Source organism: Melopsittacus undulatus, chromosome 8 (assembly GCF_012275295.1).
Source record: "Melopsittacus undulatus isolate bMelUnd1 chromosome 8, bMelUnd1.mat.Z, whole genome shotgun sequence".
In the NCBI taxonomy this organism is placed as follows: domain Eukaryota; kingdom Metazoa; phylum Chordata; class Aves; order Psittaciformes; family Psittaculidae; genus Melopsittacus; species Melopsittacus undulatus.
Genome location: NC_047534.1, coordinates 42,437,244 through 42,464,945, shown reverse-complemented (window position 1 = coordinate 42,464,945; position 27,702 = coordinate 42,437,244). Strand labels below are relative to the sequence as shown.

Genomic DNA, 27,702 nt, shown 5'->3' with positions numbered 1-27,702 from the left:
CAAAGCTCCAAATCTAATCTCAAAATAAATAAAACATGTTCACAACGTCCCAGCAGAGGTGTCCTGCTGTCTCAGTGATGTAACAGCAGCAAAAGCTTAGATCCTACTTTTGCTCAAAAAAAGAATGTATTTCCTTGTTGTAGAAGATGGACTCCTCCTGCATGAGGCTTGAAGGAAAAGAAGTTATCAGCTATTAAGGTGAAAGAAAATAAATCACACAAAGATTTCTCGGGGCAAGAAAAGATAAAGAAGAGAGAGTTGAATGTTGGTTGGGTTTGGGTTTGGCTTTCGGTTTCGTTTTTGTTTTTCTGCCTGAAGGGGAGATTAGAAATAGCTTATGAAATGCACAGTTGTGGAAGCTTTCAAAGAACATGTCAGGGTTGAAAACAATTCAAAATATAACAAAGACTAAAAGGATTCTTTCCTGAGGCTAAAGCAGATGATAGCTTTCTCTGAGCTAGCAGTGTACTGTTTCAAGCATGGCTGGAAAGAGGCTAATGGTGTTTAGTTTGTAGCTGTCTAGAAGATGGAGGAATGTGCCCTTCTGTGACTAATGAATGCATGTAGGAGAGCTGTCAGAGAGCTTGAGCTCCGTGAGCAAGGAAAAGGAGTGTTGTGAGCAACACTTATAGCCTATAGGGTCGGATCAGCCCTGTGTCATAGCTTGAGTGCAGTATTTATCCTGTTTATCTCAAATTTCCCATTATAATCTTTGTTTTGTGCCCTCTTTCTGTAAAGAGGACCCTTCCAGGACCTTTGTATTTCTCCTTCTCTCTTCCTATTAATCTGTCACAGGCAAGACAAAGTGGTAGAAGCCCAGTAATAGCACATCTGTAGAATATGGCATTTTGTAGACTGGCTGGTTTCAGAAGATCACTGTTCTGTGTAAGGATACAGAAGAAAATGGCAGGGCTTCTATGAAAGGCAACTCTCTGGTACCTGTACCTTGGTACATAGGCAGTTCTGTTTCTTATGGCTTTTAGAACTGCTCCTGCATTCTGACAGCTAAATCTATGAAGGCCAAAGCTGTAAAATGAAATATTGGTAATGAAACCACTTATAGGGATTTCTTTTATCCCTGATACTCAAGAACTGTATTTGGCATTTCTGCCTGGTCAAGTCTGTCAAGCCAAGTGCAATTTATTTTCTTAATATTCAGCATGTTTGCAATAACTCTGTAAGGCCTATAGAAAAGGTCTGGACTTTCTGCCAAGAAGGGCCATCTTTTCAACCTTTGTGGCAGGTAAAATAAATGGAGCACTATTGGGGATGGGACACTAAAGGATTTAATATATGAACCATTTTACAATACAGGTATTTTTATCATAAGCCTTTATCCAGTACTGCTTTCATCCAGGAGAGCCTTGATCAACAGCTATTCTAAATATCCCTCAGCTGATCCTGTCAGTTTGATAATACAGTCAAGGTGTAAATTTTCCTTTCTGTTTTACTGCTGTTTTATTTTAAAGTTTAAAATCTCAGTTGGAAACTCAGAACTAGGACTTTTTTGTTGTTTATGTATACCGATGTCTGTCACTTATGTTTCGGTCTGAACTCTAGATAATGAGCTCTAGAAAAACTCTAGGTGAAGCAAAGCATAGCTGACTTCTCAATTTAAGGTAAATTAATTTAAAGCACTGTGCAGCTCAAGTGGTACACATCACTGTACAAGGTACTGGACACCCACAACACACTGTAGATTCTGTGAACAAAAACATTTATCTTATTTAATTTATTAAGAAAACAGGATTTCCCGTGTCCTTGGTAAATAAAAAGAATTGCAGCAGCAAATCCTTGACCATCACCCAAGTCCCTTACTGTAAGCAATTTTTGAAACTCCAGATTTTAGGCTAACCGTTCAGGTCAAAAAAAGACTGACAATGCATGTAAGTATCACGTAATGAAGTGGTTGGAAATTACTTAATTTGTCCTCCATTATGAGCTCTTCTTCTGCAGCATCCCTAGCTACAGTATTCCCAAAGCCAGCTGCTATCTACAGCTGAACAGTAGCAGGCCTATTAAGCCTCTTAAATACTTGCATTCTAATTGCTAAATTGGGTGGCCAGAACCATAGTCTGCCCAATTGCTTCTATAATTAAGATTCTATCAGTGTTTCTATTATAAACCCTGTTTTCAGTCCAGGATAATTTAAAAAGGCTTCTCTTTTTTTATTTGAACAGTGAAGCACCCCTGGTCTGTGATTTAATGTGCTCTGTGGTTTTTCCTGGTTAATAATCAAGCAAATCTTTGAAACGTTCTGACATTTGTTATTAACTCTGTGCCTACTTTTAACCATTCACCAATGCACCTTTTATTGTGAGTACATCTGTTTAAAGGTTATTCTTCTCTATTATGCCTGCTCTTAGTCCTACACTATATAAAAATGCTTAACACTATCCTTTAGGCCAGAAAGCAGGATCTGGTGGCTATACAAAATGGGACAAGCAAGCTTAAGGATTGTGAGTTTAAAGTAATAACTTCTGGTGGCAGAGTAGTGAGGACATTGATTTCACTAAGCCTATTGCAGTATTCAGGCACGCATTTTCAAAGCTTTGTAGGAGCAGAAGGTGCCTATTTTGGAGTTCCGTCTGCAGTCTTAGTGGCTCGGGAGAAACCACTGTGGCCAAAGGAAGCAAGTAAAGATGGTAAAAAAAGCCACTCTGTCAGAAACCTATGGCTGCAATACCCTTAACTGTCAAAACTGTGCCCCTTACAGATCTGTGTGAGAGCTACCTACCAGTGTCTAAAGCAAACACAACTGCTGGATTTTTAGCAGCTTTAGGAAGACAGGCAGAGTTACCCTGTATTACAACCAAGTCAGTCACTTCTGTGAGTTAAAGTAATGAAAGCTAAAAGTTAATTTCCTGTGTCCTATTAATAGCAGCTCCACAAATTAGTTTTGTGGAGTTTCTGGTTTCTGAAACAAAGCCTTGATTCTGGTCTCAACTCACATGGGGAAGATGGCTGTCAACTGCCTTCACAATCCCTCTCCCTCCGATCTGTGGAAGGCATCTGTAGTCCTCTGTGCAAATTACAGCAGCCAGAGGAGCTGTTCCTGATAATAACCAGAGCATGACGACACTGACTACATCTCTAGCATGTGCCCATGCCAGGAGCTCCCGGGGAAAAGCAGGAAGCAATTCTGCCAGCTATCTGCCATGTGAGCATTCGCCTTACAGAGAAGCAATGTGCTAGGTCTGATCCTGCTGACATCGTGGCCCTTCCCTCCCACTGACATAAGGAAGCTGCCGCGAGTCGCAACATTATCAAGTTAGAGACTTCAGTTGAAGGCTTATTAGCTCCAGCCTTTTCTCTGCTGGATACAAGTCACTCCTCATTATCTCACTGAAACTGCTTCCCCTCCCTTGTGCATTAGTGTAAATAATAGGCGATAATGCAACGAAAATTGGTGGATTTTTGTAGTCACAAAAAATGGCAAGTGGTGAAGACCAAGCTTTCTGACTTTGGCGTGGTCTTTTTGTGCTGTGAGGAGTGCAAGAGGAGAACCAGCCCCATAGCATTCTTGCTGGGAAGACTACGTTTGAAAGCAACCTGTCCAACTAGTGCCTCCTCCTTTGCATTTTATTCTCTTTTCAGCTGCATAGCAATTGATGACCATAAAGGCAGCTTTGCAAAAGCCCCCCATTACTCCTGTATTTAATTAACTTTTAGAGCATCAGACCGTAGTATTTAATCACAGCCTGCTGAGTTTTGGGGGGTTATTTGGTCTGAGGCTCACTAATGCTTGGCTTCCATTCAAAAGTGCTTCAGTATTAACTTCTCTTTATATTCAGGTTTGATCTGGTCTTTTCACAGCTGTTCCCAGCAGCAGCTGAAGGACAGGCTCAGTCTCACATCTCTCACATTCGCACACATGCTGACAATAGCTACCTTACTTTTATTTATTAGATAACCTCAGTTCCTAAACATCTGCTGCTCCTAAACTGAGCCTGTGGGAGTGCAAGTACTGCTGCAGCCTAACAAATCGGTGTAAGACCTCTCTGTGCTAGCAAGCCTTTACCAGCCCTTGTAAAGCTGAAAGATTTGTCCTTTATGTCTTCTAATAATGTGAAGGTCTAAGTATTGAGGGTGCACAGCCAGGTGGATGCCTTCCAAGTAGCCATAGTTTGTTCCCTGTATGCTTGCAAAGGAGATAAAATCTCCTTGGGCACTGCTAACAGAAGACTTGTTCTTAGACATACATCAGACTCTTTATGGCTCTTTCCAACCCCAGTCCTGCTCTCCTGGGACAAGACTCAACAAGTAGATATTCTGACCTGCAGTTCCTCATCTTGGGCAATACATTAAGAGTGGGAATGAACAAGGTCATACATTGATTAGGGGATAACAGATGTTATGACCAAGAACTATCTTGTGACCCATCCTATTCTCAGTCACTGGACAGTGCTGCTCTATTTCTGCCTAAAATTGCCTCCTTCAATGTTTGCTTACTGGGACAACCCCTTTTATTACTTTATCCACTGGAGATGCAGGCTGTTCCGTGACTCTGGCAGTACTCCCTTATTTTATGTTTAAAGATGCCCATTATTTAAAACAATTCTATTTACTGATTCTTAATAATGCCTCAGAAGCTTTTGTTCTGGCATATTTGTCTATGTTCCAGCTCAAGGCCATTTCTGCCATAAATCATCATTTTCTGCCTGTCTTAGCCTCTAAATGATTTGGGCCCAACAGGCTGATTTGTACACTGTGTTTCAGCAGCTCCCTTCCTGCTCTACATGCCAGAGTTTCTCTGTGCACCTTTATTCCTGCTTTCCTAGCACCAACAGTACAGAAGGGTTGAGGAGGGAAAGAGTAACACAAAAAAGCAGCTGCTTTTCTTCAGCCACTGTGTATCCTGCCCTGTGGAGGGATGCTGGCCCCCACTGAAAGCCTTTGCAACCCTGGCTCTGCAAAGGGCAGTGTACCTGTTTCATCTGTTGCAAGCTGGATTTTCACCAACAGCCACAGCTGACAGTTTCAAGAAGTCCACTTCCACATCCATCTTACTCAGACAGCTGTTTGCAGTCTCCAAACTAATAATTCATCATTTGCACATGTACATCATTACTTTATTAATATATTAGAAAGGCCCTGATTTATTTATTAAAACCATTATTATTCTTATCAAAAGGTGATGTGTTGTTATCCAGGTGTCGTGGTTTAAACCAAGTCCCCCAACTCCCGGAGAGTTAGGAAGGAGAATCCAAAGAATGTAGCCCCCACGGATTGAGATAAGAACGGTTTAATTGCTAAGGCATAACACAAACCCCCTACTGCCATTCACTACTACAAATAATAATGATACAGCAAACAGCAAGTGAAAAGAATACAACACCCCACCAGCCACCGACCCATAACTCACTCCACCCTGCCCGGCCGAGCACCATGTGCTCCCTCCTCCATTTTCCTCCAGAGCTCTACCCTCCAGCTTTCCCTTTCCCAGTATGCATCCTGGGCATCACGTGCTATGGTATGGAATACCTCATTGCCTAGCCTGGGTCAGGTGTCCTGTCTCTCCTTCCTCCCGGCCTCCCCCTGGCTGGAAAAAACCTTGAACAAAAACACCCTCAAAACATGCTCAAACCATGACACCAGGAAGATGCATTTGCTATCTCACAACTAATTATGCCAATTAAGTTTTCATGGTTCCACCACAAAGTGCAGCTCATTAGTTACTTTTGAAATGCAGCTGCTGAGATACACACAGAAAGGAACAGGTAGGCTATAGCTGTTAGTTAATTTCTGCAAGAGGAATTTGTTGTCATTAGGTCTTAACTGATATTTTTGGGCAATCTTGTTTCTTATTCCCTATTTCCAAAGTAATTTTGTGTCTTTTCCATCTAAGAGGGTTCTAAATGTTTGTTTTGTTTGGTTGTTTTTTTACAGAATAGCCATTTGCCATAGGACATTGAACCAAGTTCAGAGATATTTCTTCATATAAATCTGGCGTCTTCGTTCAGCCCTTAATGGGAATCAATGGACATCTGCAGAGGACATCTTTCTTCACTGAGGTGGAACCAGCCCAGAAGGAGTGATAGCATTTTGATGGAAAGCTGAGATGCTGTGGTGAGGCATCTCAGGTCTTGCAGCAACACGTGTAGTTTATGTCTTCAGAGAGGGGCCGGCTTCATATTTATTTGAAGAGGTTGACTTGAGTGATTAAGAAGAGCAAAATATATCTGCCATTTCTGGGTTCATCATATCCAGGCATGAAAGTTTTACAGATCTCCTGAGGAAGAGAGAAATAGAATTTCTTTGAATAAGACAAACTGACTATCAGTGCAACAGTACTGGCTGGCACTCAGGTGTAACATCTGAGCAGATTCATGGAGTTGCAAAATCCCCATCACCTTCTTTCCCCACTAGTACCTTCAGGAAACACCAGGAGCATTTCTTCTTTGATAGGATTTAACTCTTACAACTGCACTCAGAGCAGATATAATTTATATTCCCTTTCACGAACACACACCTCTCAGTGGTGGCAGGAGCAGAATTCAGCTGCAGAAGTGTTACTGCCAGTGACATGGGCTTTCTTCACCTTCTGCTTTGTACATGATGGTTTTGGCTTTGCCACTAACTGGGAACCAGGTAATTAGAAGTTAAGGTCATAAAATCAGCACTATGGGATTTGGCCAATCCCAGCTTTAATGCTGTTTATATGTTTAGAGGCCAGATGGAAGTGCATGAAAGACTGGTATTCACATCAGGGATTTTCAAGCACATATGTATCAAAATGGCAACTTTCTGATGGCAAAACTCAGTTGCTGTTTTGGTTCTGGTATTGGTAGACAGAATTATCAAGTTTGGGGTAACATTTTTTATTCCCCCAAAGGAATCACAGTTCAGATCTTTAATGACATGGGAAAGGTCATTGCTTTCAATGACCAGTTCAATTCAATACTATTCTAAGTGGCATTTCACAGTGTGTTTCTCTGTGATGTAGTACTCATAGTGACCTCTGCTGAGAGATAATGCTTCAAGGATGAGGAATGCAACAGGCTGAAGTGAGGATTTATTGTCTTCAGTGGAGCACATGAGCAGTCATCATGTCTGACCAAACATAAACTCTAACTAGGAAATCCTGGCCATTAATGAAATGTTTATCAGCTCCAGGGTTACTCACCCCTTCATAATCTCTGAGGAAACAGAACTGTCACTGAAATTTACTGTGTGGTCAAAAAATGCTCTGGGATTTATGGGGCTTTGGCTGGGGAGAGAAGCAACCCACTGCAGAGTTGCTTGAATTGTAGTATTTTTTCTTTTCTTAACACAGAAATAGTAATTCATGCAACTTCCAGTACACAAGCAAGGTAAGGAAACTGAATATACCCTAGAGAAGCCTTCAATGAATGAAGGTTTTCACCTATAGGTTTATCCTCAACAAATGAGGGGCTGGCATCACAGAGCCAGTCAGCCAGAAGACAACATCCATCTAGCATCTGCCTCATGGCCGCAGCAAACCTACAAGCAATACACAAAATTGCTGACACTTACCTAGCAGTGTAAGGAGAGGTGTCATCCAGGAGCCACTCTCCCAGAAGAGAGTGAAGGAATGACTGCGGGTGGTAGCTTGCCACCAGCTACAGATCCTTTAGGAAGCTTTAGATAAAGGGTGGTGAACCACAGCTGCTGTCCCTGGATCACACTATGTTATACTGCTGCCTCTCATGAACCTCTAATAGCAGGAAAGAAAATAATATGGCTGAGATTTTCTCCCTGAATCTAAATGTCATGTGCATGGAAGCATAAGATTTGCTCAAGCTGGTATAGTTTTTAGCCTTGTTTGTGTGACTTTTTACTCTATCATCTCACTGTAACAAATTTCATGTACTGTATTAGAAGTACGGAAAATCTTGCAAGATATAGTTTATTTATATGATATTAGCTTTGCCTTCTTACTTTGTATTGCTGCCTCTGGGTATTCTAGAGTTGATTTCTTCTTGTAATGATGAAGAGAGACACTGCATAGGGAAGCAAACATGTCTGACCTGATGTGCAGACACAATCCAGAACTGGACATACCTGACAAGAGTGCCTGGAGAAACACCTCGGCACAGTGAGGCAGCCAAGGTTGTGAAGGGGGCTGGTCATCTCAGCAGGCAGCACTGGGGTAAATCCCATGCACAGTGCAGTGAGGCTTTCATACCAACCAGTAAAACACTAGTGATAATACAGAGAGAAATTAGTTCAAAAGAAGTGAGGTATGATAATGTGAATTTCCTTTCTCAGTTGAGGACCTTTAACATTGTGTTCCAGGTCACTATCAAACACTGTTTCTGCATTACTGAAATGACGGATGTCTGCAGCACTCCTTAAAGAGCTCTCCTCTCCCTAGAGATATGTGGTATCAGAGCCAAGAGGCACAGTTTCGCATGGGCAGACTGTGCAAAAACTTCATCTGCAGGCTTCTAGGCACAAGCAAAACTTTTGGAGAGAAAGAGAATGTCTAAACCTCAGCTCATAATGCTCCCTGATACAGCACCATCCACCTCCTCCAGCTACAAGATGGCATCATGTTGGCTTGAGGCTGGATTTTCCCACTGGATGCACGGTGTGTTCCACCAGTCAACAGCTCTCCCTGTACAAGTGAGCTGAGAGCAGATGTCTGCTGTGTGTCACTGCACACCCTGCATCTGCAGCAAGAGCCTATCCCCTTACCTTGATAACATCTGCAAGCACATGCATGCCCTCAGACTGGTTAACCCCAAATGCTGTTCCTAGGCAACATTTCTCATCCAGTCTGCTCTCACCAACACATTATTTTAGACTGGATATTAGGAAAATTTCTTCACTGAAAGGGTAGTCAGGCACTGCAGCAGGCTTCCCAGGGAACTGGTAGAATTGCCACCTTTGGAAGTGTTCAGAAACTGTGTAGATGAGGCCCTCAGTAACATGGTTTAGTGGTGGTTTTGGCAGTCCTGGGATAGTGGTTGGACTTGATGGTCTTAAAGGTTTTCCAATCTAGTTGATTCTGTGATCCTATGATTATTAGCCTTTTCACTTCAGCTCTGGCTACCAGACCACATAATGTGTGCCTGGGAATCCCTTCAAGGTGCACAGCGTGCTCTAGCCCAGGATGGAGTGGCCTCCGGAGCTTGTCCTGAGCTCTGCAGGGAGCCGCAGGACTAGAGAATAAGGCAGGTTTGTTTTAACCCCCACCTTTCCTTCTTCATGCTCTGTGCACTTATTTACTGTAACATAGTACAATATTAGTGTAACATATTGTTTACTATAGTATTATTATATTATTGTTACATAAGTTTATTATTTACTATTAATGTAATTAACGCCGGTACACGTCCATTAACTATTCCTATCCAGCACCGCCGCCGTTTCCCAGCCCGGGCGCGCACAGACGCATTACCACCCTCAGCCGCGAGGGGGCGCCGCCGCGCCAGAGGCGAACTGGAGGCCAATGGTCCACGGCAGCCACCGTACTGCCCCCGCCTCCCGGGGGGCTGAGCTGGTGGGGGCGGTCCCAGGGCTGTCCCAGCCGCCCTGCGGCTTCCGCTTCCTCCCGGCAGGAGGGGTGCTCGGCAGGGGGCGCTGTGGCGCGGCCTCCCGGCCTGCCCTGCGCGCGGCCTTCCCCGCCCCTCCCGAGCCGGGCGGGAGAGGGGAGGGAGCGAGTGCCACGTCCCTGCGCCCGGGGCTTTGTGCGGGAACAGCGCCGCCGCTGCTCGTCCCGAGCCATGGGCTCCTCGCAGAGCGTCGAGATCCCCGGCGGGGGCACCGAGGGCTACCACGTCCTGCGGGTAAGGGCGGTGGGGAGGTGGGCAGGCGCCTCGGTGGTCGTTAGGCAGGTGTTGGCCCTTGAGCCCGGCGGCCTCTCTCCGTGGGTCCGCGCCTGAGCGCCCCGAAGATCTCCCCAAGCCGGGCGGCCCCGCCGCTCTCTCCCGGCCCGGAGGAGGCGCTCGGGCAGTGGCGGCGGCCGGGCCTCCGCCGCGCTGTCGGCTCCCGTTCCCGGAGCAGCGGGGCCCACGGGCGGCCCGTCGGGACGGCTCGGCCCCGCGCTGCCTCAGCTGCGTGGAGCTGCCTGCGGCCTGCGGCCGGGCCGCGGCGGCAGCCCCGCGGGCTCCGCGCCATCTCTACCCGGTAACTGCGGTCTGGGCGACGCGGAACGTGCCGGGGGATGCTCTGCCTGCGCTTCGGGTTGTAACCGGGCCGGGAGGGTCGGTGCGCCGTAGCTGGTGCTGCTCTTGAGCGGCCCTCGGGGGCAAAGCAGCTGCTCCAGAGAAAAGGATGCGAGTACACGGGATTGACACGTCCGGACGCAGCCCGCCGGTGCCTGGCCCGGGTGACACGTTAAGCTCTAGATCGTTGCATCATGATCTGAACTGTAACTGCTTCCCCCCTCAGCGGTAGTTCCAGCGGCTTAGATCAAGGTATTTAAACGACAGGTATCACACCTGCCAGAGCTACCTTCATAAGTATCTTTAACCTATTTTCATAGTTACTAGGGTTTGCTCGCACTGCAGCCACTAAAGTTCAGTTTTGTGTGCCACAAAATACTTTGCCGGGCTGTGTTAAAGGTCTCGTGAGTAGGCTTTTGGAAGCCCGTTCTTTAGCCTGGCCTTCGCGGTCAGTGAGGGAAGGGTACATGGGTTGTGTCCTTGAATCTGCTGTGCTAGGTGATACAGTAACTTTGCAGGAGTTACTAATAGCCTTGCCCACACCACTGCACTCTTGACACTGTAGCTGAATCATGGAGCACCCTTACTTGTGTCCACTGGGCTGGGCCAGGTTTTTGTCGGCATCGGACCGTCTCAGATCAGCCCTCTGTCCGGAGCTGTCCCCATGTTTTAGACATGTGCAAGAACACATGACCTCACATGTGGAGCTTGCCTAGTGGTGAGCTACAAATATCTGTTAGAGTTCCATGGTGGAAAAAGAACAGAGATCATCTTTCAAGTGTTAAAAAATGCTGCTGTAATGCTTTTGAGAACCAAACATCGATCTGCTCAAATCCAAACATTTGTCTCTTAAAATTTACATATAGGCTAAAGACACAGTGGTCTTTACTTCTCCCTTTTATTGTTACTACTATTTAGCACTCCAGTGTTACTACATTGTTACTAATGTGTAACAGTAACAAAAAACCCTTGTGGTTTGGTAAAAGTGGCAGACTTGTTTTCTAGCATACTATAGTGTGCTTTCTGTTTTTGAGGGTTCTAAAATCAGTGAGTGTTCTGCAGTTGGAATATCAGTTATGCAGGATTGGTCAATTCACACTTTGATTAAAGCACATTAGTAAATTGAGATGCATATCTCCTACGAGGTATAATCTATTTTGTTTTTTTCTTGTTATCTTGCTTGAATCTGGCACCTTCTGTTTTCATTTAAGCTCCTTTTGGTTGTAATGTTTTTGCTGTGACTTGAAGTGGCAGTGTTTGATTGCCAGTCTTTGTAAATGTAGTTGGTAGGTGCATGTTAAAGAAGTACATTTCTGAGAGGACAGCTGTATCGACATTAAGTGCAGGAAGGACAGTACCTGCCTGCTGTCTTAGGCTGATGTTTCTCTTTCCCTGCCTTATCTTGCTGTTCAGATGCCACGACAATGAGCAGGGGTTTTTTTTCCTGTGGACAGGCATCTTAAATTGCATCATGATCCCAGTCTAACAGGAATCAGGCCTGTGCTTATATGGAGTTGGGAGCATAGATTCAGAGTAGAGAAAAAATATGAAGTTTCACAGTTATAGTTTGGAATGCTTCTGTTGAAATGCATGTGGCATACAAGTGACCAGAGTTTTCCTCTCTGTTTTTTCCAAGTTTAATTTTCCGGTTGGATTTCTGTAATAAGTTTGTGACAGACTGTTTGCTTGGCTCACACAGTTAGAAAAGCTCTGCACAGATGCTCTGTCTGCATGGACCAACCTTTGATAGAACTTGGGGTCAAGCAATACCACAATTTTCATCTAATTTCTTCTCAAGCAGACTTTATTTCTGAGCTCATAAAATTATTCAGATAAACAGGAATGAAGGTGAAGGAAACCATCAGTAGTCTTTCAGTGTGACAGAGCTAATTCAGATAAGGTCAGATTTCTTTGATAATGCCAAACTTCCATAAATAACATATAGTGGGTGTTTTAAAGATTTCATTAGTTGTGGAAAACTAGAGAAATGTCAGTTATTGGAAGAAATTGCTTGGGTAGGACAAACAACTGAAAAATGTGTTAAAAGGACATGAAACAAATGAGTTAAAGTTGTTCAGAATGATGGTAGGAGCTGAGTACAAGTTGCCAGAGGGATGTGCACACTGAGACTGTTGCAAGTCACAGGTTTCTTACAGTGAGACTTTAAAACTGCACACGCTGCCTTCCTACAGAACTGGTAGCAAGTCTCTTGCTCTGCTCACTTCAAACAGGAGCAGAAATATATACAGCAAGTTAACAATACCATCAGTAAGTTTTGACATAAGTTTTGCAGATTACTTAAATCTTTTTGGCTGCTCCTGCTATTATTTGGTGTAATACCGCTTTTGTTGTGGACTTTCTTATCCGTACACTTGTTACAGGAAATAGGAACACTTCAGAACTGAAGTGCTGTTGAAGGAAAATGATTTCATCATGTGCATACAGGAAAAGTTGCTGTGGGTTATGCTGTTTGGGGTACTAGACATTGAAATGTAGCCCCATGTATATTATTTATTTAAATAAAAGGAAAGTTACAAACTGCTGTGTTGCCCTGATCTCTTCATAGGAAGAATTAATAATCAGTCATTTATTTGAAACAGTTCTTTCAAATACATTATTATTCATCATATCTGCTTCTTGCTTTTAGGCTTCCATTTACTGATTCACGTAAAACACTCCTAATTCTTCCATTTAACCAGTACCTCCCAGGCCAGTAGTGTGCAGTGCTGTTTACCTCTAGGAATTTTTTCTGTTGTTTGTTTTTTCTCCTCTGTAAGCTTTTTTTAACAGAAGCTGTGTGTCTGATTAGAGCAGCTGTCTGACTCTAGGTATTGCTCAGTATGCATTTGTTTCTCTCTTCAGAAAGAAGGAAAAGTTTAATTAGTTTCCTGTTCAGCAGTGCAAAGCTGCTGCAGTTTGCCCTGGCTGTTATAATGGCTTGACAATTTCTTCAACCAACAGATGATATCAGAACAACCTTATGCAACCTGCAGGCTTGGGGAAGAGTAGCTGGAAAGCTGATGGGTGGAAAGGGACCCAGGGGTGCTGACTGGCGGCCACTGAACATGAGCCAGCTTGTGCCCAGGTGGACAAGAAGGCCAACAGCATCCTGACCTGTATTAGAAATAGTGTGGCCAGCAGGACCAGGGAAGTGATCATCCCCCTGTACTCAGCACCAGTGAAGCTGCACCTCAAATACTATGTTCAGTTCTCGGCCCTTCCCTACAAAATGCTCATACAGGCAATTTCTTTTCTTGCAAAAAGCTTACAAACCTTTTTCTCTTGAAAACTGAATGTTTCATAAGGAAATTCAATACAGTTATGCCATTTAATGTGTTAAAATAGCTGGCATAAATGAAATAGATTGTTGGACCCAACAGAAGTTGCTTATATGTGATACACAATGAAATTTTATTACCAGTCAGTGAAAACTACAGAAAAACTTCTTTCAGCATTTTGTTGGTAATTAAGTTAATATTAGGAACCATTTCTTGTGTGGGGTAGGTGGAAGCTTTGGAGCTTCTGCTCCTTAGAAGTTGTGTATTAAGTGCTTGAAGCTAAGCTTCTGAAAGTTTAAGTGGACATTTGTATAAGTTATCTGATTCTCAAAAGTGGTAAGAACCTTCATCTGCCTCTGAAAATCAGAGTTACTGTGCCTAATTCCATTTATAGTAGCACTGCTTGCTTGGGGCTTAAATTTGTGACTGTTGTGTGGCGGAGCAGCCTTATTATAATGTATGATGTACAATGTATACTGTCTAGGCATAGAGTGATAGTGTTGGGAAAGGTGTTCAGCAAAGAGAAATGTTATGTATTTACTGACATAGAAGTCTTTTTAGTGTCTTGACTTTGAAAACTTTTCCCCATTTAATTCTTGACAAGTGAATTAAAAGTGTAATAATTTGCATTTAATCTGTGTGCTCAGCAGCCCTGCTGTCATCTTGGTGAGAAACAAGGCCTGCAGCCTTGTACAAGGCTGGAAAAGTCATCCAGCCCTTTTCCGCCTTCTGACACCAGTGTTCCTGATAGAGGTTGTCTTTGCTTGCTCTTAAAAAGCTCCAGTGGTGGCAGTTCCACAGCTTCTCTGCCTGTTCCACTGTTGTTTCTCTACTGTTAGAAAGTCATGGCATTTACTCACAGGTGTCTGTAACTTATATGTCTGAAATAACAGCTGGCTTTGGAAGGATTAGACTTTCCAAACTGCCATGCCTGCAGCAGCATCTGTTTTAAATGGTATTACTTGATTATTTCACAGTTCTTATTCAATTACAAAGGCAAGTTACTGAATACCTGTCTGGGGCATACAGCAAAGCTGCACAAAGCCAGATTGCTCAGGGGGTCCACAGTGTATGTACACATACATGAGATGATTATTATTTCCATCATTAATGAGCTTTTTGTGCACTTTGGTCCCTGATTCTCCTTTGTTGTTGTAGTTCCTGGAAGAGAATCATGGCCCCAGAGCTTTGAGCAAAGCTCCATGTAGTATATTTGGCACTGCTATGGTAATGAAGTTTGTAGGTAGCTGCCTGAAAATAAGGTTGTGTGACATAAAAGCTGTATGGGGCTAGTGTGATTTCTGTGCAAGGCTGTGTATGTCTGTCTTTTAAGGAAGAGACTTTTCATGTGGAACAAATTCAGAACTTCTGTTCTGAATTTCTGGGTCTGCCAGGCATAAAAATGCTTTTTTCATCAGCAATGCTGGGCCAAAAAACGTGAGGGAAATAGGAAGCTTCTTGTGACTGAACCTGTGCATGGCAGCATGAGGAACTGTGATGACAGAAGGGATGCAGGCACATGTGTGATGGATACAACTCTAAGAGCTTGATTTCTTTTAGATACAGCTTCCTGGTAGTTTTTACATGGCCACTTAGAAATGAACCGTTCAGAAGTGTTCAAGATTGTGATGGATTTGGGGGAAGGAGCTCAACACCTGAAGGTACTTTCTGCAGACTAATTGTTTGGAACTTGGAAGGTCTCACAGTCCCTTCATCAGTTTGGGGTAGACTGTAAATAGTTTGCTTAGAATACCAAATTTGTACATCCCTGGTGTCAGCTTGGAGGTTGACATGGATGGATACTGAACATATGTAAGTCTCACTTGTCATAGGTGCTCCTTCTCATTATAAAATATTACCTTATTGAAAACGGGTCACAGTGTTCAGGGTATAACCTATCGCAGGCCGTGAGGGAGGGGTATTGCATAGAGATTTTGGTTTTTGTTTTTTTCTTAAGAAGCTCATTTAGAAATGGAGTAAAATCTGAATAAAGAGTGAACCGTGTCAGGATTGCTTTTGCAGCTGTTCTGCTGGCTTAGTGAAGGCTGGCTTTTCAGAATTTCAGGGCCATGACATACTTGCTAAAAATCTGCTGTGTGATGTGAGTAAATGTATCAGTTTGCTGGATTTACTGATGTTTTTGTGGGGGTTTTTTAATGCTGAGGTTTAGACAGACATGTTCTGTCTTTAAAATTCTTATTTTCTCAGTAACTTCTGAAACCATCTGCTGATTTCATTCTGGTATAAAGCCTTTATGGCAGGCTTTTAGAAACACAAAATGTGAGTTCTTGTATGCCACATGCCATAGGTGGTGGAATGAGAGAGAGAGAGACTATTAAAGTATTTTAACATCACCTCCCTGAACTGAGGGAAGAACACCAAACAGCACAAGCTCATTCTATGTTACTACTAGAAAAAACACATCAGAGGAGAGAATGTTTTGTATTACTTAATTACAAGAGAAAATTCAAGCCTGAGCATGCAATTATGGAGCATGTCCGTAGGAAAAGAGAGTTCTTGAATTCTGCTTTTGTGAAACTGGTTATCTTGGCAGGAAGGCCTTGAGTACCCAACTTAGTAAGCAAAATTTGAGAAGCATAATTCATATAGTGTATTTTAGCCTCTCTCTGCCTTTTCTCTTAAGCTAAAATTTCTGTCTGTGGAGGCTGTTCTGAGATAGCTCTACATTATTTAAGTGAAAAATGGGCTCAAGGGACAGTCCATTAATGTCGAAGCAACATACACAATGTGCCTGTGATTTTCTATGCTGCTGGTGTCAGAGGGTCTGCTGTGTGGAACTTAGCTTGTGTTTTTACCCTATTACCTGGTGCTCAGCTTGCAGTCTGATCTCTAAGTTATTCTTGATGAGAGGCATCTTGAACCAACAAATTGAGTAAGCGACACAGAAGTAGTGTGGGTCTAGCTAGCAGGACTGAAAGTTCCTTTGTTGGTTGAGAGTGGTGGTTCCGTACAGTTAATAGTTGGCAGAGAGGGAGAATTTCTGTACCCCCCCCCCCCCCCAGTTGTAGGATATTATTTCTCCAGACACAGTTCAAATTCTAGACAGAAATGATAAATGTGGTGTTTGGGGATGTTATTGCTGCCTTAGTGACTTTTTTATTACTTCGTGATAATGTTGGTTTCATATGTTTTTACTGCTTTGCAAATCTTGAACAGCAATCTGTGTGTGTCGTGTGACTCTGGAACTACTGATTCCAGATTATTTTTCTTTAATGAATGTGTAGATTATGTGACACTGATGTTCCAGCTTCTGTCACCTGTTACAGAAAGCTACCCACAAGTAATCTGAGTTTCCAAGCTCTGATTTTGTGAATGTGTTGAGTAAAGGTAAATAGACTTTAAAAGGGTAGTTTTAGTATTAATCAAGCTTGGGGTTTTTCCATATTAGAATATTTTGTTCTAGATGAGTCATATTAAAAAAACTCAATTCCTGAAAAATCAGACCAGTATTGAGCAGACCAGCAGATTTGTACCATCTCTGCCAGGTGGAACAACACATAATGTAAAAAGCACACTGTAAAGGGTGGGGTTTAGATATTTTTGGAAGATGAATGCAGCACATAAAAGATAAAGCCAGTGGGTAAAATGAATCAGCTTACAAATAAAGAAAGATAGCCTTTACTACGGAGGCTGTAGGAAAAATCTAGTAGCCATATTGGAGTTACTTTTGTCTGTCAGCAGCGCCTGAAACAGTGGAAAAACACCACTGGCAAAATGTCTCTCAGTTTCTCCATTTGGAATTAAAAGCATACTTTAAGCTTCTGGGAGCAACGTGTATCTAATACTTAGGCCTTGTCCCAGTGGAGTGTTCGGATTATTTGAGATGCCATAGCTGCACAATTATGGGAGTCCCTTTTCTTGCAGCTTGTTGGTATGTTAATAAATCATTGGCTGTACAGGTGCCCTCTGTGTCTCAAGAATGTCAACAGATAAGGTTTAATAATGAGATAACAACCCCTGCTTGCACAGATGTGACTCTCCTTTTCCCCTAGTAGGTAAGGTAAAAAGCAAGGTCCAACACTGATACTTTTGTGGAAAGATAAAGCTTTTTAACCAACTTTTTTAGAGTTCATGAGCTTTGACCATAACCTCCTTAATTGACACAAATAGCTACAGTTTATCTGCTGCAGTTGTTAAGCAGTGCTCATCCCAGGGGGTGACTGTTGGTCATGTCTCAATAATTTATAGATTACTGGTTCTTTTAAAATGTTTCTCTACTTTTTTTTTTTTTTTTGGTCCAAAAGGTTATATTTGAGCACTTAAAAGTCATACAAACATTACTAGCTTCTAGAGATACAGTTTGCACAAGTAGAAATAGCATTCTGATCTGTGATTAATGCTGTGCACCAACATTGGTGCACTTCTGCTAAATTCTCGTTCAACTTTGTTAGGTACAAGAAAACTCTCCAGGACATAGAGCTGGATTGGAGCCATTCTTTGATTTTATCGTGTCCATTAATGGTTCAAGATTGGTAAGTGTGTTGCTATTTTATAACTCTTTAATATAAACAATGTGCTGTGAATCTTAGCTTGACAGATAAATCAATACATTTGTTCTATTTAAATGTATATAGAATGTATACAATTCTATAAAAAATTAGCTTAAGAATAAGAATGCAGACAGAGGACAGACATGTTCTCTGCAGACATCTGCTACTGACTCACCACTCACTGCTTGTTAGTGCTTCCCTAGTTCTGTCTGCAAGACTGCTTGTGTGAGAACTTTAAAACTCTCTTCAGTCAAAGCAGGTTGGTTGAAAGAGCTATTGTCAAAGCTGTTAGCTGGGCAGCAGTCACGGAATGAAATTTTCAAGCAGAGATGTAGTGAGATGGCAAACCATGATCAGAGCAGTGGAAAAGGACATCTGTGGGTAAGCTTTTCCACCTGGATTCAAGAAAGCCTCTGAAAAGCTGCAAGGTGCATTGTATCACAGATTGAATTGAAGTGATTTCATATTTGGAAGGCATGACCTGTTTCTGTGAAATCCAAGGCTTTTGCTGGAGTTATATTCTAGAATTGTGAAGGGACTGGAAGCTTGTTATAAAATAGCTGTAGATACTTACCCTGATAATGCACAGTGTTTATAGGACATTTGAAATACAAAAGTGGTGCTATAGAACTGGATGATTGCTGGGATAAACACTAACCTGAGTTCTTGTTTGAACATTCACAGAATAAAGACAATGACACTCTCAAGGACCTCTTGAAAGCAAATGTTGAAAAGCCTGTAAAAATGCTGGTGTACAGTAGCAAAACACTGGAGCTGAGGGAAACATCAGTGACCCCCAGCAACATGTGGGGTGGACAGGGCCTGTTGGGTGTGAGCATTCGCTTCTGCAGCTTTGATGGGGCCAATGAAAACGTATGGCATGTTTTGGTACGTACAGACTTCCACATGTTCTCCTCGCTGTTGCTTACTGTTAAACATTTTATCTCTTTACTGAAAAGTAACTTGCAAAGGGGTACACAAGATCAAATTGATCTGTTTTCTCTTTGCTGATTTTGAAAGTTTGGAAAACTTTTGAGGGGTTTAGAAAGACTTTTGAAGTAGGACTGTGTGTTGAGCATATTATCAAATCTTGTGTTTAAATCAGTGGGTTTATACAATAATCAGAGCTTCCTATAACAGTATCAAAAGCCACTGCCATCAAGCCACTGCTTCATTAATTCAGTGACTACTAATTATATTGAAAACTGGACCAGTTTGTATGTCTGGCTCAAAACTTCTGTGAAGTGTCTAACTGTTCTGTTACACCCTGACAGTTACATAGTGTTTTGTAACTTTCCATCTTGAAACTAGGAAGTGGAGCCTAATTCTCCTGCTGCATTAGCTGGACTTAGACCTCATAGTGACTACATCATTGGAGCAGATACAGTCATGAATGAGGTAAGCACATAAAAATAAGGTGGTGTGTGTTTGTTTGTTTTAACTAAGAAAAATATAAATTAATAATTGCACCAGGGTAGTTTGAAACCTCCCCAGTTCTGTCTCTGTTCAGTGCTAATGGATGTAACTTAATGCAAAGAGGAAGGAGCTCTGGCATGGTGCCTCTTCGTGCTTAAATGCAATTCTGGAAATAAAAACTGCTCTCGGGTGTCTTCATGAAGCCTGATAGAAACTTTTTTTTGTACTCTAATATTAATATTTCAAGTAGCAGATTTGAAGTCTGGGCTGTGCCATGTCTTCTGAGGTGCTCTAGGAAAGCACATTTTAAAGTTGCCCTTGGGATTAAACAGCAGCACTACAATTGCAGCATGTAGCAGTTACCATGTTCTGACACAGAAAGTTAGGTCTAGAATGGTGATCATTCTAATGTCAAAATAAAGACAAGAAAGCCCTTATTCATTTTTATCCTTTTACAGTCTGAAGATCTCTTTTCCCTTATTGAAACACATGAAGCAAAGCCATTAAAACTTTACGTGTACAACACGGACACAGATAATTGTCGGGAGGTGGTGATTACTCCAAATTCTGCCTGGGGTGGAGAAGGCAGGTAAGGAGACAATATGTTACAGGGGAGCAGGGTGACTTTCTTATAGCACTAGCCTAAAAGCTGCTTGCTTAAGTTGTCTCCAAAGACAGGTGAAGAGTGTTGTTATATCAAAGGTGTTTCTTCTATAATCTGTTATATTTATTTGAAATTCAGATTTAGTTACCAATGGGAGATGTAAATTAGTGCAGTAGTTGCTTTCTGCATTAGGCATTGAATAGTCATTGAGCTGTAGTATATTATTAAAGTATTGCACAGTAGCCAGAACAGAGGACTGTATCAACTGTCAGTTGAATTCCAGGCTGTGTATCTGATGTAGTTGCTTGGTTTAAATAACAAATTTATTTTCTGATATATGTTTATTGCTAAAAGCTACAGAGTATCCTTTCTGTTGTATTGATTATTTCTCTATGGAAAATGAGACAACACTGGGGATGGGGGGGAAGAGGAAAGTTGCACAGAACTTATCTTGAAACTTGGCATCTTGAGTCAGCTTCATTGCTTGCTATGAAGTCTGTAGTTGTAAAGTCACTTTACTGACTTATAAATGTTCACATTTTAAAAGCCTAGGCTGTGGCATTGGTTATGGATATTTGCATAGGATACCTACACGCCCATTTGAAGAGGGAAAGAAAATTTCTCTCCCAGGACAGTTGCCTAGTGCATCTCTCAGTCCTCTCAAAGATGGCTTTACAGAGGTAAGTTGTAGTCATTTCTTTGCCTTGGTAAAAATGGCTTGAAATTATATTGTTTTTCTGCCTCTTGGTTCTTGTGGAAGCAAACCCTAATGGTGTAACTTTCCTTTTTTCCTTCCAATAAGGTTCAGCTGTCTTCAGTTAATCCCACAGCCACATTACCCCCTGGGTCAGCAGGACTTGAACAGAGTCTTTCAGGTCTTTCTATTAGTTCATCCTCAACTACTGTCAGTAACGTTCCCACCACAGGTTAGTATGGAAGTAACTGACTTCTGAAATATGTGAGGTTTCTGACTTTTTTTGCATTCCCATATGTTTCTACCAACTTAATAGAAGGCAGAAGAGAATAAAATGTTCTTTTCCCCAAACTTGTTAACAAGAAATGCTGGAGTACTGTAATTGTGCCCTGCTTGTTCATGAAACAACTGCAAACAAATTCTATCAGAAATATGATGTGTATTATTTAGAATATTATTTTTCTTCATCACCATTTTATGGTTAAGGCAAATAGCAGTTCTCCTGTACTCCTCAAGGGAAGGAGCTGAGGTGTTGTATGCTTAAAATTATTGTTGTTTTCCTGTGTATACCACCAGGTGTTCCAACAGTTCCATTATTACCACCACAAGTCAGTCAGTCCCTCACCTCTGTGCCACCAGTTAACCCAGCAACAACATTACCAGGTGAGTAGGGAAAAGTTCTTAAAACATCTCTGAAACAAAATTCTTAAGCAAGTGAAGAGAGATGTTTTTTCCACTGCCTTTAGGGGGCAAGAGGGTGTAACTTCATACAACTTGCACATTTCATGTTAAGGATCCCTATACGACCTCTACAATGTTAGGATTTGGGTTTTGTTTGTTTTGTTAGGGTGTGTACCACCTTGTCTGTAGCACAGAGGACTGAGATGGCAACAGAGTTTACAACCGTTTCTCCTTTAGGGTCCCCTGCATAACAGATGCAGTTCAAAATTTCTCAGGAAGGTATTAGCCTTGCTGTTTGCAACATTTCTGGAGTTGATACATTGTTACTTTCTGCAGGTCATAAATTGTATGTTGCAAAACACTTTTGCAAATAACTTTACAGTTTCCAGTTTGTCCTTTGCGCTGTGACATCCTGACAGGAAGAAAGATCTGAGAAGGCAAGCCTTGCCTTTCTGCATTCCTTTCACCCATAAAGCCTCCAGCTTAGGAAATTCCTTTTTAATACTTAGCTTGGTCATTCTTCTTAGTATAAATAGAGGTCTAACAACAAAGATCTGCGTGTTGCAGGTACTATTTCTAAATTACTTAGTAATTTAAAGTGGTATACGAAAGTAATTCACGGTGGTAAACATGAGGATTGTATAAGATTTTGCTATGTAATTGCTGCACTGACACAGGTCTCAGTTGTGCACTTCAGGCACTGAAAGACTTGTATTTTATGCTTTGTATGCTATAAGACATGTATGTAAAGATGTGTCCAAGCGTTTTAAGTTGTGCTTCAAAGAATACTACACATTTTCTTCTGTGTTAGAGAGCAGAGTGAAGAGCATGTAAAAGAACAAACAACTTTAATCTTGTACTGTTTAGAGAAAAGAGGTAACAACTTAAGAAGTTCAGCTCCTGTTAATGTCCACTTCTTCCCCAGCCCCTTACCCATCCTTTCCCCAAAATCTGCCAGTACAAATTTTCCTTTCACCCTGTTCTGTGAATGCTATCCTTGCTTTTTTTTGAAATCTATCAGAATATTTATTTGCAGTTTGCATGGCCATATAGTGAAATTCTGAATATTAAATGTACAGGTTAATATTTGAATGCGTTTGTATGAAGTTCATCTGTTTTCAGATTTAAAAAAAAAAAGTTCAAACCAGAGTTCCTTGTAGCTGAGCTGAAAGCTCTTTGAGTCAGATTCTGTCAGCCTTTGTGCCTAGTTTTTGTGTCACAGGTAGGTAAAGATGAATGGTTTTTAATCGAAATCTCTCTACTGTGGCCATGCTTTAAGACTTTTCTCCTCTCTGTCTTATTACAGTAGTATCAACAGTTTATTTCAGAAATAGCCTTCCCTGAGCTAAACATAAAGTAAGAATAGAGCCCTTGTTCCAGAAATGCAGCTTTTGTAAGACAGGAGATTCAGGAGGGAAAAGATGTTGCACAGCAAACACAATGATGGAAGACCATGTGTTGTGTTCATGATATGTTTCTCTTCTCAGTCCATCCTGACTTTCAAAGTTACTTTGTCTTGCCTTTTCTAGATATTTTTGTGGTTTTAATTCTAGTTATGAACCAAGTAGAAAATAAATAGTAATCAGTATTAGAGACCAATAGTACTATGTGTTTCATGCTATGATTATAACTTGCTATGCAATATAGGAATGGACGGCTTCTGTATGGTGCTGTGGTGAATTTTATTAAAGTTGAATTTGGAATACAAACCTACTAATTCCTTAATATAGGTTTCTACTTTGCTCAGAAAAATCTGAAAAGTTAGTATTATGTATTTGCTAGTACTGACTTTCTGCTATAAGTTGCACAGTGAAGAAAGATACCTAAAAGTTGAAACTTGAGTGAACTTGCATTCATCAAGATGTAAAGCAATGTAAATTTTCAATAAGATCTGAGAAACAGTGAGGAAAAAAATGATCCTAAGCTCTCAGCTGTAACTTTTCCACTCTTCTCTTAGGTCTGATGCCATTACCAGCAGGACTTCCCAACCTGACTGACCTGTCCAAACTTAATTTACCTGCACCACACATTGTCCCAGAAATCGTGCAGCCCGGTATGTCCTTCTGCAAACTGAAACACTGTAATAGCAGGTCTGTCCTTGATGAGCCTTGATGCTGTCTGTTAGAGCCAGTCATCTGGTTGAGTACTGAAGAAGATGAATTGAAGGAGATGAGAGTTGATAGTAGTGCCCCATTAGGTAGACAAGGAATATGTCTTTAGATAAACTAATTAGAAACCTGTGTCTGTGCTTAGTTGTTTCACCTTATACTACCTGCTTTATGATCTCAAAAGGGATTGTGCCAAGAATGAAAGTGTATAGTTTTATGGGTAGAAGAAATTGTGAGATGTTTCCTCATTTGCTAGATGAGGCATTCAAAGCACCATGACTGAATGCCAGCAGTATGAACTAATAATAGATTTATGGTTTTAAGTTAAAACTGCTGAAGGCGCACGTGAAGCAAACAAAAAGAAATTGGAGGCTCATAAAAGGTTCTTGTTAACTTCTTGTTTCTGTCAGTTTCATTGAATGGCAGAAAAATCTAGTCATCAGTATTAATGCAATAAATACCCAGTCCTCAGGGGAGGTAGAAGCAAACTTGAGTTTATTCTCATCCTTAATTCTGAAATTTGAAAAGTATCAGGCTTGAAACTAGCTTGCTGAATCAGTGCTGCATGTATGTCATGCTCACACTAAGTTCAAAAAGCTTCCTCCTTTCCAGGAGTAAGCAGGAGATTAGAGGTGATAAAAAAGTTAAGCAGGTGGAGAATCTCTCCAGTTCTGTTTGTGGTATGCAGCAGCTCATGCTGCCTTTTTATTTTTCCTTTTTCCCCCGTTTTCTCCTTAGGTTTGCCATCCCTTCCTTCCTTGTTGCCGCTGAATTTAATGGGAATAACACCTCTATCAGTGCCACCCAAATGTGTTCCTCTGCTTCCTTTGGTCACAGAGGCATCTACAGTGCCTACAGATTTGCTTCCCTCCATTACTCAAGCCGGAAGCGTTCCCATCAACCCTGGTACTACTGTAAATGTAGAACAGACCTCGACACTCACCTTGGAGAGTACTACCCCAACTTCTAAGGCAACTGTTGTTGACAGATCAAGTGAGTCCTCCACAGTTAATGAGAAAACATCTGGAGTCACAGATACACAAGCCTCTGAATCATAACTCCAGGTCACTCTGTCGGATTGGCTTGGTATTTATGTAGCCATTGGATACATATTTGAAGAGCAACCTATCATTTATTTCATACTAGTTTGTACTTAATCTTAGGAGTCCTGTAAATAATATGAAGGTATAATAAAAATAAAAGGGGGTTTATAAAGTGTGTGTGTGGGAGGGGAGGAAGAGTACTAGTATGTAACCAAAAACCAAGTCAAGGTGGTACATAGGATTCCACTGCCAAACACGGAGATATATGTTTTTAATATAGGCTGATGGCTTTAGCCTGCTAGGCCTGTCCTTGCTTATAATTAGCAGGTTTTGCTTCTGATAGAAATGAAGCGGTTCTTGCGTGGGACATTTACATACCATACTTCTTGATCTTTGCAAGTATCTTGTTACTACAGTGGGGATGAGAATGTTTAGTCTGAGTTGTATATTTTAACATCACAAAACTTCCACCTAAAGATATTTCTATTAAAGTTGCTGAGTGACCTATTAACTGACATCTCGTTATTCAGCTTGTACACAAATCTTTGTTTTTAAGCTCTTGACTGATGCTCAAGCCATGTTTTGTGACTGCTGCTGCGTTGTTTCATATGCCCACTGTAAAATGGCATTTGGAAAGGAACACAGGAAATGCTTAATATGGCACACAATTTAGCACTTCATGACTACTGTAAGACAAATTAATGGATTAAGCATACATACAGCAATAAATTCCTGGTATTTTATCCTTCATGTGACAAAATAGCACATTTATTTGGTTAATGCTTAAATTCTCATTTAAGTGTTTTTAGCTCAGCTCTCTAACACATATTGTGAAAGGGCTCCCCTCCAGAGGAATGGATCCAAGAGGGAATGCCAGACTTCTTAATGGCAGGCAGGATCAGCACTAGCAGTTAGATCAGTTGCAGCAATGAGTCATGAAATCTGTCTGCATGATTCATACTTGGCGTTTAAAATTGATGTTCAGGATGATAATTGCATTTTAACTGTAGGTTATACACTTGTATAAACTGCTGCCTGTGCTAAATTCCAGGTGCTAGCCTTCACTCCTGGTATCGGGGACAGTCAATGCAGGAAAACAATTCTGTACTACTCCAGTCCTTCTATACTACTGATGTTTCATTTCTATGTGTTTGCTTCCAGCATATACAAACTTTAGCCATATCATCAGCAGGCTGGAGCCAAAGTCTGTTTTAACAGCTATGTAATCACTTTTGGCAATAGTGTGTCTGATCACTGCTTGGAACAGGACTTGCATCTAACTGCTCATCATAATGTCTCAAATAATTAATTCAAGTGGAAGCCTTATCTAGGACCTGTTGTCCTGTCTCATCTTTTTCACTTAAGTATTTGCCTTTCCTCTGCCCCTCTGTTGCACATCTCGTCATCATCTCTTGTATCAAAAGTCTGTGTAGAAGACAGACCCCCAAATATGTCTCTTCACACTATGAACTGTTTCTTAGCTGCTTGGAGTGTGAAATTCCTCTGCCTTATTAAGTAGGAGGCTCACTGTTTCTCAGACTGTATTTTTTATTTACCTTTGTAAATCCAGTGTCACATACCTCAGAATTAAACCTTGGCATGAGAAGGATGTTCCCTCTTTGCTTTGCTGTATATTGAGGAAGTATTGAGCTTCATAAAGCCTCACAAGTCTAACAGTCTTTTCCGTATCTTCCTTACACAGCTAGAGTCCTCATCATTATTTTCCTTATCTAACCCAAGAACAGTAGAAACAGAAGTTCTGTCACATACCAAATTTAGAGCGATTACTGACTGTAATCAGATGCCTTGAGCTAGAGTCCTTAGGTAGAGAGCAGTAGAAGTAAGGCAGTGTTTAAGTGTAACCATCAGCAATTCTGCTAAAGATAACATGACTTCAAATTCAGAGATGATTCGGTGGTGCAAATTTTAAGCTGTAATCTCCCAGCTAAAGAGTCATAAACATTGAGGAGTCAAAAACTTACCACTTAAACTAGAAACAAAGATCATGAAGTCATACTAATGCACTCTTTTCCTGTTCTTTAATTCTCTCAACTAGATTTAATCAAATCATACCCTGATAATTTCTGGCAAGGGTCTCTTAATGACTTTTTCCCCAGAAAAGAGAGTAAGGAGGGACAAGGACTGAAGTGACTGACGGCCGCTGTAGCCTTGTTTCCATTAGTTATGTGTTCAGCTGTTAATGAACAGTTACTAATAGGCATATTAGCTTTATTTGAAACATTGACACATGGAGTTCTTTAACGAGTACTGACAGCAGACAAGAAGACAGATGTACCATGAACATCCCTAGCCTTGCATATAATTAAGAATTATTAACGTCTGTGACATACTGTAAACTGAATAAGGTAATTTCCTGCTCCACCAAAGGCTGCTCTGGGGGCAGTGGTGTTCAGGGTACATATGGTTGCTGTCAGCGTGGGGCTGTCTCTACAGCGCTGCTCGAGAAACTGAGCTGAAGAGGTGCATTTTGCAGCTTGAGGCTCCAAGAAACAGCTGCTCAGGCTGCAAGGTCAAGGCAGGAATGTGGGGGAAGTGTTCGTGGTGAACATTTCATGCTTTGGTGGGGTCACAGAGTGGGCTGTTTCTGAGCCCGACAGCCATCTTTTAAATCAATCCTGCCCAACATTAAACCTCCCTGGCGCAGTTGGATCTGTTTGTTCCCAGGAAATAGCTGTTCAGGGCCACGAGATGGCGTGCAATAGTTTCCTTTTGCTGAACTCAGGATTAAGCTCAGCAATGAGGGTGGTTGTTGGTTACCGCCTCCAGCAGCAACAGTAGTCAAATGGATGCCAGCTGGATGCTGAATGATAGTGCTTTCAGGAATCACAGATAACTGTAAAACCCACTGATTTGAAGGCAGAAAGCTGAAGCTATTTCTAAATTCCAGTATTTTTCTGGCAATTTGCTGACTTAAGCTAACCACAGGGCAGGGTGAAAGTTCGTTTTGAAGGAGGCAGATCCTTACAGGAAGGGACTTGTTTGAGATACCTTAATGCTGAAGGAGAGGCCTCGGTAATGTTTCCAGCCTCTCAGTGATGCAAGTGCTGATTATGGAATTAAGTTGAAGGGGGCAGGATAAGGATCGGTGATCTTCAATCATGGCGCCCTGTCTTCCTCAATTACACACAGGCTTTGCCTGTACTAGTCAAAAGTGTTTACAATCACTCCCTACTATTGAGTCCCCACTGGCACCAAGCTCAGATTCTTTGGTTC

At 41.7% G+C, this 27,702-nt stretch overlaps 1 protein-coding gene across 1 annotated transcript; it reads left to right on the top strand.

Moving 5' to 3' along the window:
- Nucleotides 1-9,582: 9,582 nt before the first annotated feature.
- GORASP2 (golgi reassembly stacking protein 2) lies at nucleotides 9,583-25,752 on the top strand. The gene is made up of 10 exons (XM_034065598.1): nucleotides 9,583-9,755; nucleotides 17,824-17,904; nucleotides 18,607-18,810; nucleotides 19,234-19,320; nucleotides 19,797-19,927; nucleotides 20,490-20,622; nucleotides 20,745-20,868; nucleotides 21,213-21,299; nucleotides 23,275-23,370; nucleotides 24,164-25,752. Exons 1-10 carry the CDS (start codon nucleotides 9,693-9,695, stop codon nucleotides 24,481-24,483), a joined length of 1,326 nt encoding a protein of 441 aa, XP_033921489.1. The 5' UTR covers nucleotides 9,583-9,692; the 3' UTR covers nucleotides 24,484-25,752.
- The last annotated feature ends 1,950 nt before the right edge of the window (nucleotides 25,753-27,702 follow it).